Source organism: Schistosoma haematobium, chromosome 6 (assembly GCF_000699445.3).
Source record: "Schistosoma haematobium chromosome 6, whole genome shotgun sequence".
NCBI classification, from domain to species: domain Eukaryota; kingdom Metazoa; phylum Platyhelminthes; class Trematoda; order Strigeidida; family Schistosomatidae; genus Schistosoma; species Schistosoma haematobium.
This window is the reverse complement of record NC_067201.1, coordinates 19,467,097-19,486,298: the sequence shown is the minus strand read 5'-3', so window position 1 is coordinate 19,486,298 and position 19,202 is coordinate 19,467,097. Positions and strand designations below refer to the sequence as shown.

At 33.7% G+C, this 19,202-nt stretch overlaps 1 protein-coding gene across 1 annotated transcript in view; it reads left to right on the top strand.

Annotated features, from left to right (window-relative positions):
- The window catches only part of BTAF1 (btaf1 RNA polymerase II, B-TFIID transcription factor-associated, 170kDa), a 64,718-nt gene that overhangs the window by 33,963 nt on the left and 11,553 nt on the right, over positions 1-19,202 (top strand). Inside the window, exons 18-28 of the mRNA XM_051208318.1 lie at positions 730-842; positions 2,969-3,389; positions 4,450-4,830; positions 5,379-5,770; positions 10,691-10,843; positions 12,303-12,637; positions 13,488-13,565; positions 14,557-14,620; positions 15,998-16,205; positions 17,343-17,473; positions 18,347-18,636. Of these exons, the coding sequence (XP_051065697.1) occupies positions 730-842; positions 2,969-3,389; positions 4,450-4,830; positions 5,379-5,770; positions 10,691-10,843; positions 12,303-12,637; positions 13,488-13,565; positions 14,557-14,620; positions 15,998-16,205; positions 17,343-17,473; positions 18,347-18,636 (2,566 nt within the window). The remainder of the gene's footprint in view (positions 1-729; positions 843-2,968; positions 3,390-4,449; positions 4,831-5,378; positions 5,771-10,690; positions 10,844-12,302; positions 12,638-13,487; positions 13,566-14,556; positions 14,621-15,997; positions 16,206-17,342; positions 17,474-18,346; positions 18,637-19,202) is intronic.

Below are 19,202 nucleotides of genomic sequence, written 5' to 3'. Positions count from 1 at the left end.
CTAGTAATCATAATGAAGATAAAATTAGATTACGTAAATGTTATGAAATTTACAACTGATTGCATAATTACTCAACATGTTTAGAAATAAAATCGAATTATTACGTAAACATCTTAAGATGTAAAATTAGAAAGGTTATTTGACTATCACTGCGATAGCGAGGCTAATTACACTCTCCCCGTGTATACATATGTCAGATTGGAAACGCTTGATACCGATGGGCTCTACAAATAGAATGAGTTCATTTTATCCTGCAAAACTTGTTTTCCGTCCTTCAGAATTACATTTTGGTATCCCTTATTTCAGAGGCTGATTACGGCTCATTGCAGTTCAACACTTTTTAAATCTCATTGAAATCATGAACCGATCAAAGTTAAACAACCCATGAGAACTTGGAAATACTGGACAGAAGTTTCATTCTAGTATGGAACTCGTTGAAGTTAGAATTCACCACCACTGGACCTCAACTCATCTAGTCATTCGCGCGCGAATCTAAAGATCTTGGAGTCGTGGATACGAACTGCTGAGTAGTTCCATACTAGGGTGTAACTGCTTCTAGGTTCTCAGTAGTTGTTTAACTTTAATTAATTTATTTTAATTTAAATAATGTTCAACAATATCCACAATCCCATATTGGTAATTTTTACATTCATTGTATTTCCATCCATATATTATTGGTTTATTGTTTCGCATCACTTTCACGTATTAACGAACTCAAATACAATCCAGACTTCTTGTTGTCTCTATCAAGTACTTCAAATCTTTCATCAGAAGCAAGTCATCAACCCAATGAAGATCAATCATCAGTTGATACTAAAATAGCATGTGTTAATTCGCTCTCTGTAAGTTCCATTCTTTTTCAGCTCCCATCTACTTTTGCCTTGTTGTCACTTTTTAATTGTTGTAGAATGTTTGCCGATTCTCTTTATTTTAAAAGTAATTTTTTATCTTTAAATTGTGTAAATCATCAATGATTCAATAAATGGGCTAACTATACTGTATCGAATTTTGCCGCAAACACGAAATCACCGTGAGAAAATCTGAGGAATCTTAAGGAATATTTATGACTATACCGCATCACAAAAGCAACCTTTCACTAGAGTGGATCGAATTTTTCAACGACGTCTGTTAAAATTTCAGGATTGATCTAAAACCTGGACAACCTCTATGCTTCTGTAATTGTAAAACCCTCGAACGTGTGTTGTGTTCTGTATGGTCTTGTCCGATCACAGACAAGACGAATTCCGGAGGTTTGTATTTCGTATGTCGAGTTTCTAAAGAATACTAATTTCTTAGCACTCAATATAAATTGGTTTTGTACTTCGATAATTTCTTGTTTCTTCCTTAAAATCCATTCACCGAATTCCCGATGTATTGCCAATAGTATTTCCTACTTATAAAGCCATACTGCTCGGTTCATATTAATTCTGTCGACTTGTTTTAAAAGAATTGTTTTTATTAAGGAACTTCTGGAATTATTGAATTTCAGACCATGTCATTCGTCATCGAACGAGCAAATTTAAAAGTAATGATGTTCAACATAATGTTGTTGGTGTGAATTTATGATAACTATAATGATGACTAGAAACTAGTCATTTAACTGTAGAACTATGCAGACTATAACCATTGTGCATGTGAGCATCTCACTTTATTCATCCGATTTACACTGAAATAATTCGTTGTTAGAGTAATAACAATCCATTTATGCTTTTAAACATTTACCCATCCAACTTCCAATGATTTTGATAGTAGGCAAACTGAACGTTTCTCCCATAATACATTGTAAACTTTCAGTCTCAATCTAAAGTATATCACTAAAGCACATATAATTCCAAATAGCACTTTTTAAGAGAAATGTGCTATTGTTTTGATAATAATGTAGAATGAAATATCTATGCGTATGATAGGACCTTTATGTTTGTATCACCATACTTTTGTAATATCCAAGATTATCTTATCCATTCAAAATATATAATGTTACAACGGAGATGAAATTCAGGTTGTTATAAGCGGTAACTATTGATTACACGTATATTTATAGCTCATAAATTGTATACGATGATTTCATAATATCAGTCATACTCTACAATCTGGGAATAAAAATCTCAATAGAGATCATTAAATCGTATTATTCACATGGATTTTATGGTATGTTTTTTGTACTTGTCATAGCCTTTCCGTTAGCTAGGGGATTTCACTTCAACCTAAAATATATTATAATAAAAGAAATATCATTTAAAACTGTTTGTATTTGCTATAGCTTGTGGCCTATGTACCCTGATGATACCGACAATTAAAGAACAGTGATTTATCGATCGGACCAATGACGCATAAAATCAAGTACGAGCAGTCTAGCCCAGCCAGTTAAGTCCAGAACATCAATCTCAGCCTCTGCAATATGAATAATTAATTTCAAAAATACTGGGTTTATATACCAACCAAACAGACCACATAGTACCATAAAATAGGGAACAACATTTGTACAAAATTTAGCCAAATGTGGCTGTGAATGTGGGAGATAGTAATTGATAGACTGGGCATAACTCAACAATGGTAAATCGTATAATAACAGTCAAAATAAAGCTCATAATGAGCGGAACATGAATATGAATAGTTTAGTTATTTAACAATTACACGATAACAATATACGCATAGTATTGGTCCATAAACGGGTCCCAACAGTTACCATTCATTATTCTTATCGGGATATAACAGTATTAAACCTTAATATTTGGATTTTGGGCTAATAGTATCTTGAATATAAATAATTTTAGAATTTCATATCTTCGTTAAATTCAGTAAAGATTAAGAAATATACATTGCTGATCTATTTATTTCGTTCTCTGTCACAACTAATGTAGTTAAAGATTACTTTTGTTGATCAAAGTGTCCATTTCTTTGATTTTCGTCTTGTATGTATTGCTCATTTACTGATCATGTCTTCATTGACATTGTACTTAAAATCTAGACATATCGATTAGATTTGGTTACAAACACGTCGTCATCGTCTGAAGCACTGCATCAGTCTTCCCAACGTCGTGGGGCTTACATTTCTTTGTCTTGCATTTGTTATACATTTATCAATTTATATCATCATGAAGAAGGTAATCAAACTTGTTGGTCATCATCAAAATCATCATCAAGTGCGGCTATGGAATCTATCGATCATCAACCTTGTCATCATCGTTTATCAAATATCTCATTAAATAGTCTTCGCCTAGGTATACCATCATTATGGCATTTATTTTGGATAAATCCAGTCAAAATTGTCATTAATTATTATCGCCAATCAGGCATTTTAGTAGAAAATGGTGAATCTATGGAACAAGGTGGAGAAATATCTGAAAGAAGGGGATATATTTACTCGACTTTGAAGAAATTGACTGACAGTACGTTATCGTTCATTTCTCTGTTGCTTTTCTTTCGTTAATTCTCTTATGGTTAAGTTTTCCATTCATATCGAAATTATAACCAAAATCGATATCAGTAGAGTGAAATCACGGAGACTGTGTTTATCATATATTCAGAACTGTATATTGACACTTGTTTATATTGGTTGACATTTCCCATCAACAACCATACGACAAAACAAAACCTTAGTAAGATGTTTTGAATTTACATATGTATTATGACAAAAAACTGTTAACTCGAGTTTTACAGGACAAATAAATGATTAATAAATTGTATTTTTCTATGCTATCGTAAGTTTCCAACTATGTACATGCATCAGGATACGTTTCTTGAGAACAGTTCAAATAAATAATGATTTTCTGCATTGATTCTGTCATGATGATATATTTTACAGCTTTTCGTAGTTCTTACCAGTAAAATAAGTTGTTATGGTATTTTTAGACCTCGTTCGCACTGTTGAATCATGTTTTACAACTTTATTGTCACATTCATTTATGTTCAAGTTAAATGCGATGAAATCTCATTAAAAAAAATTTGTACCTTAATTCAGAAAAAAGGTATCTTAGTTATGTCTAAAATGGTAGTAGTAGATTTGTTTGTCTTTTATACTTAAAATACTTACTTACGCCTGTTACTCCCAATGGTGCATAGGCCGCCGACCAACATTCTCTAACCCACTCTGTCCTGGACCTTCCTTTCTAGTTCTGTCCAATTTTTGATCATTTTTCTCATATTTGTCTCTGTTTCTCGGCATAATGTGTTGTTACGCATAGCTTTACAGCGACAGTGTATCTATCAAACATTAGATGACAGAGGTGTCCTTAAGTAATTACTAAATTATCACTCAACAAAAGATGTGATTCAGAGAAGGGTATTTGAACTCGTACTAAATTGTGTTCATAACTTTTATTCATTTCATGCTATTTGTACGTGGTAATTTTCAACATAACTTCTATTAAGATTGTAATGGAATTAGGAGTAATCGTGGGTGTTATTTCTGTCTGATAATTTGTTTTTCTTACTGTTTTATGATTACAGAAATCAAAGTTAACATGTACAAACTGAAACCAGTTGATTTGCCTAAATCAAACCAGGATGAATTACTTAGTGGACTGATTGTTTTGTCCTCGTGTCTCAATGTTATTCTACCTTGTATTGATCCAGATAAAAAAGAAACCTTTTGTGATCAAAAAGATGATATATCATTTGAGCAAATTATCTGGTTAGCCTCATTAGTTATTCGTTTACCAAGTATTGTTTATCGTCGGGTCGGTGCACGTCTTCTTGCTGACTTAACTTTGTTAAGACCAGTTTATACATTAAATATTTTATTGCCATTATTATTGTTTACTAGTAACGGCGTTTTTTTACCAACTGATTCATCAACATTATGTGTTGGTACATTGGAGACATTTTTAAGTAAGTTCCGTTTTCTTTATAATGTGTGATGTTTGAAATAGACTACACGAAATAAACGAATACTATATATATATATATATATATATATATATATATATATATATCAGTGGTTGAGATCATGAGATCACCATGTAAAACCTGCCGGCTCAGTGGTCTAGCGGATGCACACTGCTGAGCCCCACAATAGGACGAAACGGCCGTCCAGTTGTTGAAGGTTTTCCATGGTGGTCTAGCTTCAATTGACTCATGATCTCAACCATTGAAATTACTATAATATCCACAAAAACCCTTCTGACTGTTTGAAAATTGAGATGTTAAGCTACTAGTTTGTTTACATGTTTTGAATCGAGTAGATAATTTACTTTTTTATTCATGGTTTTTAATCGCAAATGCTCAGTTTTATTTCCGGTGTGATTATCATGGTTTGTTGATGAAACATTTCATCATGGAATAAATTTGTTATCAGTACTTTACTTTCATTCGTCGCTTCACACTTTTCAATTTATCACTTTTGTTTTCACTAACTTGGTATTATGTTTTGTTTACAGCAATTGTTGAAAAATTCTCCAACATGCATAATTCATCCAGTTATATTCTTCAAAGTGTCCCACCAGTTATTCTTGACGATCCACTTGCTGAACCGAATTCAAAGTCATCTTCATTATTATCAATGTGTAGATGTTTTATGAATTTTGTGCATGAACAATCAACATTGGATTTTGAGTCGAAACTTCCAAATGAATTAACAATTAATATTACGATTAATAGTAATAGTGAAGATGGAACAAATTCATTATTATCTAATAATCTGAAATTGTTTTTACCATATGTAGTTTTATTACTAACTCCAACTTTAAGATTAATATCAAATTCTAATCAACATATACGTTCTACAGCAGGAAGATTGTTTGCAGCTTTATTGAATTTACTACCGTTAGAGGTGTGTTTATTTATTTACTTCATAATGTTTATTCTTTTTCTTCATCATTTTAATATCTATATCTGTAAATATTGAAGTATTCATTTAGTTAAGCTTTTGCCCTGTGTTAGTTTCTCAGTAAAGTTCAATTACTCAAAATTCATATATAGTGTACACTTGTGTTTTGAAATAATTGAGAATATTTTAATGTCAACAAATGAAATTGTCAACTTAGGTAACACTCTAACCAGAACCGATTTTGATTACTATCTTATTGTGAAAATATATTTAACAAGAATCAATTTTATATTTGCTTTCTGTTTAACACACGAAGAACATACGTGTAGTGAACAAGAACAAGATTGGGGACAATCGAATGTAAAATCTGATAGTGATACAGTAAATATTTAATTTACAAAATATCAATATATTGTCACAAACTTGACTGTTACTTTTGCAAATATCAGTTGATCATCTCAGAATTCATTTTTTGTGACGACGGACCACCGGTGAACTCGAGGAAGCTGTAAGAGGCTCAGAAGGAGCCGAAGACGTCCCATCCAATCACCTTTCGGAAGAATGTTCTAGAATTCCAACATGTAGCTTCCCGATTGGATAATGCTAATAACCCTCTGTATGCGGATTGGAAGACTGTAATGATGATTTCGTTCTCACTAAAAACTATAAATACCTGACAATTTTGTACTATGATTGACAGTGTTTGGAATAATATTCCTTTCGTTAGTCTTCTGTCTTCTTACTGCGACTTGGAAGGGTTTTGGTGTTCTAGTGCTCAGTTATTCGCGGTATATCAAAAAACAGCTTTTTCAAGATATAACATCTGGCGACGGGTTATTGTACCAATATTTCATTTACCTTTGAACAATTTGAAGCCTTATTGGAACGCCAAGAAAAACGTTTTGAACAGTTCCAGATGCGCATGATAGAGATGCTAACTCAGAAAATGAACCTGGATCAGAAAGAAGTTACAGATGATCCCTTCAAATCTCATGTTGACCAGATTGTTAATTCTATCCATGAATTTAATTTTGATGGTTCAGCTGGCATTACTTTTGAAACTTAGTTCAAGAAATATGAAGATTTGTCCAAGGTCGACCTCAAAAAACTTGATGACGCCGCTAAGGTCAGAATACTCTTGCGAAAACTTGGAACTGTTGAACATGAACGTTACAGTAACTTTATCCTTCCAAAGAATCTAAGAGATTTTTCTTTTGATGCGACGATTGAAATTTTGTCGCAAATCTTTGCTGAACAGTCATCCTTGTTTAATATTCGTTATCAATGTCTCAAGATGACAAAAGCAGGTGATGATGACTGGGTGAAACATGCGGGTTTAGTAAACCGTGAATGTGAGCGCTTCAAACTATCAGCAATGACAGAAGACCAGTTTAAGTGTCTCGTATTTGTGTGCAGCCTCCAATCTCCCGAAGATGCCGATATTAGAACTAGAATTTTGAGTAAAATTGAACAATGTCCGAATATGACACTACAAGAAGTAACCACAGAGTGCCAGAGATTGGTAAACCTAAAGCATGACACTTCGATGGTCGAAAATAATGGCCAGTTGCCATACGTTCGTGCTGTAAGCGGAAAGAACGATTCTTGCTCAAGAAAGGTATCGCACACAGATAATCAGCCTTCATCTCCATGTTGGTCTTGTGGTGGTTGGCATTATAAAAGGTTCTGCCCATATAAAGAACATTGTTGTAGCAAGTGTCATCGCAAGGGACATGAAGAAAACTGCTGCACAAAAAGAACCCATAAACGACATTCTTTGAAACCCTACTCGAAGAAATACAGACTTAGTGCTCGAACTAACAAAATATTGGTATCACATAATCGAGCACGAATTTGCCGCCAAAGAAAGTATGTAAACCTGGATATAAATAAAAAGCGTGCCCGCCTGCAACTCTACACCGCTTCTGATATCACACTTATTAGTCGGAGAACTTGGAATCTTATCGGTAAACCACAGGTGCTCCCAACAACCCAGTTAGCTCACAGCGCATCTGGAGGAAAACTAAATATTGTTGGAGAGGTTTGTTGTATAGCAGCTTCTATCATCGAACCTTCTCCTTACACACTATGATCCCGATCTTCCAATTATAGTCGCAGCAGATGCGTCGAACTACGGAATTGGAGCAGTAATTTCACATGCCTACCCTGACGGGTCTGAGAAAGCAATCGCTCACGCTGCGAGATCGCTGACTATGACTGAAAGAAGCTACAGTCAAATAGAGAAAGAAGCCCTCGCGATTATATTTGCTGTAAAAAAGTTCCACAAGATGTTGTTTGGCAGACAGTTCACCTTACTTACAGGCCATAAACCGTTACTGACAGTTTTTGGATCTAAAAAAGGCATCCCGGTATATACAGCAAACCGGCTACAGCGATGGGCTACCACACTGCTGGGCTATGATTTCAAGATAAAGTATCAACCAACAACGGATTTCGGACAGGCAGATGCACTCTCAAGATTGAATAGTCTGCATGAAAAACAAGAAGAAGAGGTGCTTGTAGCTGCTATAGATGTCGAGACCGAGGTTCACAAAATATTGTCAGACGCAGTTTCCGGACTCCCAGTCACATTCGAAACCATCAAAGCGGCTAGCAAGAAGGATAATGTATTGAAGATTGTTCGCCATTGCATACTCAACAAATGGCCGTTATCTAGACTACACGGAGAACTCTTACAATATTTTCATCGACGAGAGTCATTAACAGTTGTCGATTCATGTATAATGTTTGGCCATCGTATCGTTATCCCCAGAAATCTTCGACACCAAGTCATTAAACAGTTCCACAGCGGGCATCGAGGGATAAGTAAAATGAAATCTTTAGCTCGTAGCTATGCATACTGGCCGTCAATGGACCATGATATAGAGCAAAAATGTCGCAGCTGTTGGTCCTGTCTAGAGGCTGCAAAGAATCCGACGAAAGTTGAACCACAACCATGGCCGAAACCGGACGGGCCTTGGCGAAGAATACATGCTGATTTCGCCAGACCTATACAAGGCAGAAATTACTTGGTTATTGTCGATGCATTCACAAAATGGCCAGAATTATACGACATGCCGAAAATGACATCGGAGAGTACAATGAGAAGATTGTCAGGATTATTTGCTAGTTTCGGGGTTCCAGAGATCTTAGTAACCGACAATGGTACTCAGTTTATGTCATCCGCCTTCAAACGCTTTTGCAGTGAAAATGGCATATTGCATCTACAATCTCCTCCGTACCATCCTCAGTCGAATGGCCAGACAGAAAGATTCGTGGATACGATTAAAAGAGCTCTGGTCAAAGGGGGAGGTGAGGGTATCCCGGAACAAGTGATTAATAAGTTCTTGATGTCTTACAGAGTTACCCCTAATCCGACAGTGCCAGAAGGAAAGTCTCCGGCCGAGTGTATGTTCGGAAGGAAAATCCGGACAGTTTTTAACAGTATGTTGCCGCCCAGAAAGACAAATAAACCCACGAATGAAAATCGTAAGGTCAATCGTAGCTTCCAGGTGGGTGAAAAGGTACTTGTCAGATCGTATCAAGGTAATAGGAAGTGGGAACCAGGTGTCATAGAACGTTGAATCGGAAATGTGCTGTACCTAGTCCGGAAAGATGTCGGAAAATGCATAAGACATATAAATCAAATGCAAAGAAATGATAGTACAGTGGTCACAGAAAACCGGCTTCCATTTCAATTGCTCGTAGATTCATCTCAGAAGAACCATCATGAGCGCAAATATCAAAGAGACAAACGACGCAGAGAGAAAGCTGTACAACCCTCGAGAGTAATGGACCGCAAGAGGAATGCGACACCCAAGCTTCAGGTGGATCCAAGAAAAAAAATCTTACACAACGGACTTTAAAGTGGGGAGGTGTGACGACGGACCACCGGTGAACTCGAGGAAGCTGTAAGAGGCTCAGAAGGAGCCGAAGACGTCCCATCCAATCACCTTTCGGAAGAATGTTCTAGAATTCCAACATGTAGCTTCCCGATTGGATAATGCTAATAACCCTCTGTATGCGGATTGGAAGACTGTAATGATGATTTCGTTCTCACTAAAAACTATAAATACCTGACAATTTTGTACTATGATTGACAGTGTTTGGAATAATATTCCTTTCGTTAGTCTTCTGTCTTCTTACTGCGACTTGGAAGGGTTTTGGTGTTCTAGTGCTCAGTTATTCGCGGTATATCAAAAAACAGCTTTTTCAAGATAAAACATTTTTCCTACATTTTCAGACCAATTGCTTTCTGTTCTTTCCTTCTCGATCTTCTACTGAAATACATTTTATTCCTGACTATCGTCATATACTACATATGTGGATTTATGTAGCTCACACCACATACATACCAGTTAAAAATAATTCTTCTTTTGTTCTTACCAGATTTCGTATTTTTCAGGCTTAATTACTAAAAAGGTTTGATTATTAAGAAAATTCTTTTCTGAACTCATTAAGCATTTCATGTAATTGATTAGATACTTTTTTCCATGAGAGCGAGAGAGAGAGAGAGAGTTTCTCTCTGAGTAAATCATAAAACTATATATAGGTGATTCATATTTTTATGTGACAGTTAGTTTTAATGAAATGTTTTGTGGAGATTTTAGAAATTTCACTGATTGAAATCATGAGTCATTTGAAGCTAGAGCACCATGGACAACCTGGAAGCACTAGACGGCCGTTTCGTAGGTCCTGGGTTTGAATACTTAATTTCTATCATATAAAAGTAGTTGATGAATGTTCTTCGAAATTGTGGATGAAATGGGTCTTACATATCCATGTTTAAGACGACCTCCTGCGCTAAGTAGCTCAATCGACAAATTGATATTTAGATAGTTACACCAATTTTTCTTGATAAAACATAATTTATTATTTTCCAATCTGTAATCATTTTATTGTTTCCATTCTCATCACTTTTAGTCATCGATTCCAAATCCTGAAAAAATGAAGGAAGAATTTAAGCAAATTCGCCTTGAACAACGTGAATTTATTGATAATTTACTACACCCTGATCGTATTCAATCATACAATCTACCAATTAAAATAAATGGTACACTACGAACATACCAACAGGTGAACATTTTTGTATTTAGTTGTTGTTGTTGTTAATGTTGATAGTGTTTATCTTGTAGGATTGTAACCAAAGGAACAAGGAAACAATTTGAGTTCCAGCTGCTTTGAATGTTGTTAAGAAGAAGTGACTATTAAATTGTACCGACCTCGCCCCTTTCAATATTTATACAAATTAAACATCTTTCAAAACACCAGCACGTGTGTACACATACATAAACGAGAATTAAATATGTTGTCTAATATAAGTAATTTTGTTTCAAATTGTAGTAATAGATGAGTATAATTTCATAACCCGCACAAACATTATATTAATTACTCTTAATAAAAAGAAACAAACTCAATTACTGTGTCGTTGTTTTTTGGCTATTATTTCTAAATTGTTTAATCCATAATTCAGCTATCCATTTTGCCTTCAATGTTAACGTCACTTAAATATTTTTGTAAAATAAGAATATCTTTCTTGGTTTTCTCATTTATACGTTTTCTATCAGTACGTTACATCATACTTCCTGAATAGACACAGGTTGTTAAATTACAACAATATTTATGTTGAGATTTCAATGGTATAATATAAAATGTAGACAATCCGATTACTTAGTATAGGCACTGATCTTTTAACTAGTATTTCACAAGCTGCTGTTTTCTTTCTCTACCAGCTTTTCTCTCTGTTACTGCTGAGTCTTACACATATTTCTGCTTATGCGTCACACTTTTCCTCTTCACTCGTTTATTGGCTTCTCTGTATTTAGTCTGTGCTTTGACTTTCTCTACGAGGTGGATGTATATATATTCCCACCTATATTCATTATGCTAAAAGCACATAGATTAGCAGAAAATATCTCACTATTTTTGTTCCCAATCCATATCGTACCATGATATCTTCATAACCAGTTTGTTCATCCTAACCTCGGTGTTCAGGTATTTTAACATGTTGATCAGGTAGTTTCCTGGACACTTCTCTACGGTCGACTCTAACCACTTCTCCATAAAATTGGCCTTAATCGTCTCCACTTTTATTATTCGTGAATGCATAGGAATGTGTGACACTACTTGTAATCCTCTCCATCTTTGTCTTGAAGAATGCTTCGATGGTTTTGGATCCATGGAATTCTCATCCTATAAGTGCTTTCCGTGCTTCTTTGGACAGCATCAGTGCAACTCTTTTAAAGAAAAACCGATCAAAGAATTTCGAAAATTTAGCTATTCGATCTTGTTTTCGGCTTATTGTAGCTTTCATAATGATAAACTCAACGTCACTGAACACTTAATGAATCATAATACCTCCTATCAATATGTCATTTTTTATATTTCTAATGACATTTGTTAATGCTTTTCAAAGATGCTTTTCATCATCCGTTGGTTAATTATCATTTATTCATACTGGAAATTGTTATTTAACTTTCCTTTTGTAATATCGTTATCATTATTTTTATATTGCATCTTTCTTCAATGTTAACAGGAAGGAGTAAATTGGCTGTGCTTTCTTAATCGTTACGGTCTAAATGGTGTATTGTGTGATGACTTAGGTTTAGGCAAAACGTTACAAACTATTTGTATACTAGCCGGTAGTCACCATGAATTGAAACAATGTTCGGCGATAAATAACTCGAATGAATATTGTATATCTAATGAATCTGTTGTGATGGATACAAAAATTGATGAAAAATTCCCAGTCTCGCTAATTATTTGTCCATCTACTTTATGTGCTCATTGGTTTCATGAAATACAACATTTTGCACAAACTGAAGATTTGAATCCTTTGATTTATGGCGGCAGTCCTACAGTTAGACAAAAGTAAGCTATTTTCCTTCAATTATAAACTTAAACACGATCATTTTGTGTGAACCGAAACTCTTTTCGACTCAGGTATCTCTTACGGGGCTATTTGGTTGTAGGATTTTCAATATTATTGTTTGTTTGCATTACATTAATTGTCGTAAATGTTTGGATTAAATTATGCACGATTTTGATTTAGCTGTTTAAGGAACTCTGTAGAATGTTTAAGATTAGCGTCAAAAACCTTATGATTTGAAGCTTTCTTTGATTACTTGTCATCTGTTAAATAAGCTGTGCTGGTCATATTTTGTATTTAAAAATACTATATGCTTCCCAAATGTCTTACCTATAAATTTTGTTTATTCATCAAACAATTGACTGCCTCAATTGAACTTCGTCTACGTCAATTTATCTATTCACTTACTTTTTGTGTTTTATTTGCAATGTATTTTTGTAACTTTAGCCTGAGTCTGTAAGATAGTTCTATATAATCACGCAGTTCTTTTATTCGTAGTGATTTATGGAATATCCTTCACATTGTCTACACCATTCTGGTCATGCATATTGAACACCTATTGCTAAAATTATTGTCGTGATACTTAAATTTGTTATAGGTAGTTTGTTAATACAAGTCTATTAACACTTTTTTATAGTTCTGTACATAATCAGTTTGATTTACACTTTTTGTATGTACGATTTAGTGGTACTGTTCACCCATGATAATTGTGTTGGTTGGTGTAATTAATTGAAACTTGTGATTTAACAATTAACATTCAAGATAATAAAAACCCACTGAGTATATCGTATATTTCACATCTTTTCATTTAATCACTTAACAATAGATGATGTTCTCTGTTTTTATCCTCAGCCTTCAGTCCAAATTACATCAGTATGATGTAATCATTATATCTTATGACTTAATTCGGAGTGATATAGGATTTTTCGAGTAAGTTTTTCCGCATTAATATATGATTATTTGTTTACAAACAGTTCCTGAAATTATTAATAAATAACCTCATTCGATAATCGTTTCTATTTGATTATTATCTTGTATGATTTCTACATATTTAAAGTGTATATCTGTCGATTATTCGGTTAAAACAAACTGACTCGTTTTCACTAAATCACTGTCCTTTATTTTCATATTTGCTTGATTTTTTGAGACACCGTAGCTGATATCAATTCGAATGTTAGTGAGCAATATTGCCTATAAATTCCTCTTTCACAAACAAATTACTTAAAGGAAATTGTTGAAATAAATATTCAGCTTCTGAGTAATTTAACATATTGGTTGTCCCTGGCAACTTCACACTATAGGTTAAATTAAACAAATTAATCTATGTATTTTTTGGTATGTTGCGTATGTACAGTAGTTGCATGCTACTCTTGACTACATCGACTTTTGACGAGTCTCTACATTATTCAAAGATTTCAATCATACATTGGCAATTCGCGTCAACTTTCATTCCACTATTAATGCTGTAACATATGGTTATCTATCTTACTCATTCTATTCCACATCTGAAGCTTTTCAATTTTCCTCTACATCCAACAACTGGTAGCTGAACAACATTACTGTTAGCACGCGATACCCATGATAAAGCTTCTCTAATCCAAAACCGAACGTATTACTACACAGATTTCTTTTACTTACCCATCAAGGATCGACTACTGACTCGTAAAGCATTTGATAAAAAAAACCGAGAGAAGTAATCACTGTGCAAAAATTGACAATTGGTCAGTTATAGTTCGAATAGCTCAATAACAACGTCTTTTATCTTAGTTTTAATTTATTCTGAAACACTCATTCGCTCTAGTGCATTCTTTTAATTAACAAATTAAACACCATTTATCGAGTTCTTCATCCACCATTGGCTATTCCATTTACAATTTCACATATACTTACTAAATCATTTGTTTTTTGTGTACCTTTATAGATTAATCAACTGGAATTATGTTGTTCTAGATGAGGGTCATATTATCAAAAGTAGTAAATCAAAGGTAAGCTTTGAATTGATTTACTCAATATTCGTTATATATTCCTTTTCTGTTCAAACATTTGTCATAACCTTGGAAATTGATTGTCCTAATGGATTTTTAAAATCTCTTCTTGATAGACCTCCCATCGATTTGTCTTTTTTAATGTCACATGCAAAATTCACTTATGTACTTAATTTATTGATTTCTGATTATGGTTTTCTCTATGGTATTTGTAATTATCTGAGTGTTTGCGCACTGATGTCTCACTTCTGGATTTGTTTGTTTGCTCTGATTATTATTTTCTCGTTTGTCGTTACATGTATGTGCATTTTCTCTAATGATAAATGAATGCTTAACGATCAAATAGTTTTTCCCCTAAGCTTTCTTTTTTTTGTCCATGTAATCGGTTATATTCAATGACATTCTAATTTATGATTCCCCTCAATATCTAATTTGTTAATTTAACACCATGCGGCTTACATTGTCTAAAAAGTCGGTCTAAAATTTTCACATGTTAGTCTGCACTAGTGAGCATTATTATTGTAGCTGATCGCCTGTTCCCATCAATCTACTGTCTTACATGATGGCCATTAAGTTCGCTTAGTTGGCATGTACCGGTTTCGAATAAATCACATAGTATATTTTGAGCATCCCATTATGCAAAAAAAATTTCCAGTTGTGTATCTTGGTGAGAATTCATATCCGTTCGACTGGTAAACGATGACTAATTAAGTTTCTACTTAGGTTACCTTATTTGTCTCTGATCTTCAATACTTCAACGTTTTAGAAACTATACAATCAATTACCAGTTAATCCTGTTTGTTGTCTCCATACTTCTATATAATAAAACGCAATCAATACTTATTGTGTATTGAAAAAGGATTTTTGCTTTTGTTCGTTTTTCGGTTTGTCCATGGTAAATTCGGAAAGTTTTATTACTTATTTACAATTTCTGACCAGAAATGTTTGGTTTCGTATCATGTTCAATTTGCTCTATAATCAGTTTTTATTCTAATTAACCTATACACAATTTTTTTGTCTCGGTTGGATCATATCGAATGTAAAATGTGCCACTCCATTACTTAATTAAGTACCTTGATGACATTCTGTACTGTACTACTCTTTCTAATTAAATTCATCTAATTATACATTGATATTGTTTCTTGCACTTTTTTTATATTGATATCACAAATGTAATTCATATCGAAATAGAAAATTCTCAGTGATGATTACGTATAATAATTGTTATGACTTTGTATTGCCTCTTCGTTTCCGTGACTTCAGCTAGAATTTATTACTGGTTATTTAGAATTGTTACCCTCTTATTTGTTGCCAAATTGGATTATTTACTATCGTATATATGTGAATATATGTCTTTCTATTTTTGTTTAATAATAGGTCACACGTGCAGTAAAACATTTAGTTGCTCAGCACCGTCTTATTTTGACTGGAACGCCTATTCAGAATAGAGTTTCTGAGCTATGGTCTCTGTTCGACTTTCTTATGCCTGAGTTTCTGGGTACAGAACAGTATTTTTTAGCGAAATTCGCACGTCCTGTGGCTGCTAGTCGAGATATTAAAGCTTCTAAATCTGACCAACAAGCAGGTTAGTTATGGTATTCTGCTTCATTCTATTGTCACGTAAATTTAAAAATTGTCGTGACTGATTTATGCAAAAGTATCAATAATGTAAATAGCTTTGGTTGTATAATAAGTGTAGTTGACTGTATTCTATATAAATTTAACTACTATATAATTGAATTACTTAAGATATGTTTATTTTTTCCTACTATTCATTGTTTATGTAAATCCTATTCTATTAGTTCTAATTCACAGCACCTATGAGGTTACGTACATAGATAGGCGTGAAGGTAACATCAAAAAGATTTAGCATTATCTGTTGTGGTCTTACTCTATATGTATTATGTAAGTGCTTGACACAATCACTCTGCTTTTCAGTTCAATAACTCTGGAACTATTCTATAATATAGTACTTATAATGATTTTCAAGGGATAAAAAGTGGAAATTATTGTAACTTCTGATAACCTGGAATTCTAAATAGCTTTATAAAACTTTGATGGTTGTTATTGTTAACGTATCTACAAACGTGATAAAAATATTTGTATACCGAGGTCCACGAGAGGCAATATCGCAAGTTGATTAAAGTTAGACATGTACACCATTAGATTTCGACTCAGTGTTCTAGAATGTACATGTTCTCGCGTAAGACCGTACGTCCTGAGTTCGACCCCCTTGTGACGTGATAGTGGTTTCACATTGCTGAGATGTTCAATAATAGGACGAAACAATTGTTCAGTGCTTCTTAATTCTTGATGCTGGTATAGATACGATCAAACCGTAACTTAAATTATGAAAATATTTGTTTACATATTTTCTCATGAACCGATCAACAAGATATTTACATTAAATTGACATATATCAAACTTCTCTGTTTAACATTAATAAGTAAATTTCTTTTAATCAGTCACATATTTAGATTTATCAGTAGAGTATTTACTTATAAGCACAACGAACAAATAAATCTCGTTAAATTGTATCGGCTAAATATGTTCGTATTTCAGTAGTACCAGTGTAAAGAGGAAACTAAGAAAAATGTATATTTTATTATTTCGATAATCAACGGTGAAGATTTCTGGACTAGATCATTATTCTGTGACTTAAATCAATCTAGGTTGACTACAAATAAATGATTGTCAATTTGTTTTGTATGATACATTACAGGTCAATTAGCACTAGAGAAACTTCATCGACTTGTATTGCCATTTATGTTGAGACGGTTAAAAGAGGATGTTATGCAAGATTTACCACCGAAGATTATTCAAGATTTTGCTTGTAAAATGACACCAATTCAAGTGAGTTTTGTTCTAATTCTTTTGTCTTTTGTTTATTTAATTTGTATTAGTTAGTGTAGGTAAAATGAAGAAGAACAGCTGTTTTAGTAGATATACACTAATTATTAAATCTGGTATTAATAACGATCTAACCAACTAAAAATGTCAATACAATCAGACTGATTATAATCATGAGATAGTCCGGGATCTTCGAACCTGAACACTTTCTCACCTTTCCACAAATGTCGCTTTTATTACAAAAGGTTTCAATGACACTCATTTTTTTGAAATCAATTACAGTAGTCCAAAATTCTAATAAAAATGTGAGCTATCTAATTCATAGGGAGATTTTCACTAGCTTACACTATAATGAAATCTCTTATCAAGTAAGTTGTGTTTTCTCAAAATACCCGGCATGCAGTCACCTATTTAATCTTATCAATTGGTCTTGACAAACGATAAGTTCAGTTGGATAGTTATCATTCTCTTTATAATGGATTATTATTTATCAGTATAGGGGTTGTGGAGATTATTAGCTTTTTGATTGAGATCATGAACCGATTAATGTTAGACCACCGTTGGAAACCTGGAAGCACTGGACGACCGTTTCGTTCTATTGTGTTACTCCTCAGCAGTGCACATCCACGATCCCGCTCGCGGGATTCGAACCCAGGGCCTCCAGTTTCGCGCACGAACGCTTAACCTACTAGACCACTGAGCTGGCATTATTTGTTATTCTTTCCCCAATTGTCATCTTGACATAATAATGATGATCGCTTATTCTGTGTTGATCAGTTGTCGAATATTACTGTCTTCTTGTCTTATGCACTGTCTACTTTTTTTTGAATGTTTTTAATTAACTTCTGAACTTATATCAAATATTTTCCTTTCCAGCGTAAACTGTATGAATCATTTCAAAAAACCGATGAAGGACAACAAGTGATGAATTTTGTATCGGCTAGTAGTGGTGACTTTTATTCTGAATGTCGTTCTTCCTCGTTCGGTTGCGTTTCTACATCACATGGTTTTCATGCTTTACGCTACTTTCAAGCAGTTTGTAATCATCCGTGTTTAGTCTTAAAATCTAATCACCCTTTACTTGATGAGATTAAACAAGAATTATGCGTAGATTCAATGGAACAGTTAAGAGCAATTGATTATAGTGGGAAACTATTGGCTTTATGGTATGTTTGTGTTTATTATTGTGATTATCATTGTTATAATTAATGATACAATTATTTTCCTCTAAAATTCCAATAATTATCAACCTATTTGCATATTCAACAGTTTTCAATATCAGTTCTCTTATCAAACTGATTTTCTTATTGTCACTACATCAGTCTCCCCTTTTGGAATTACTATTAGATTACTGATAAAAAATCATTATCGCCAACTAAACTGAGATATTAAGGTTATTACACTTTTGTCGAACATTAGTTTTGGGGAGAACTTAACTGGTCGCATGTATAGTAATCCTACCATGAAATTGATTATGTTGTTTTCACACTTCCCATTGTACAGAATTCAATATCAGCATCACTTAGTTTTATCTATCCTGTATAACGGTACGACGATGATAACTTTTTCATGAGATCACTTTCTGAATAAAAGTAACCGGAACATAGTTATGCTATTTGTGTCGTCTTTGTCTTTCATAATATTCATAATTTCATCCCACTCATTTTAAATGGTAATAAGCTACTCTTCATTTGATGAGTTCTACTATTCGTAGAGTGTAAAGCCTATTAAA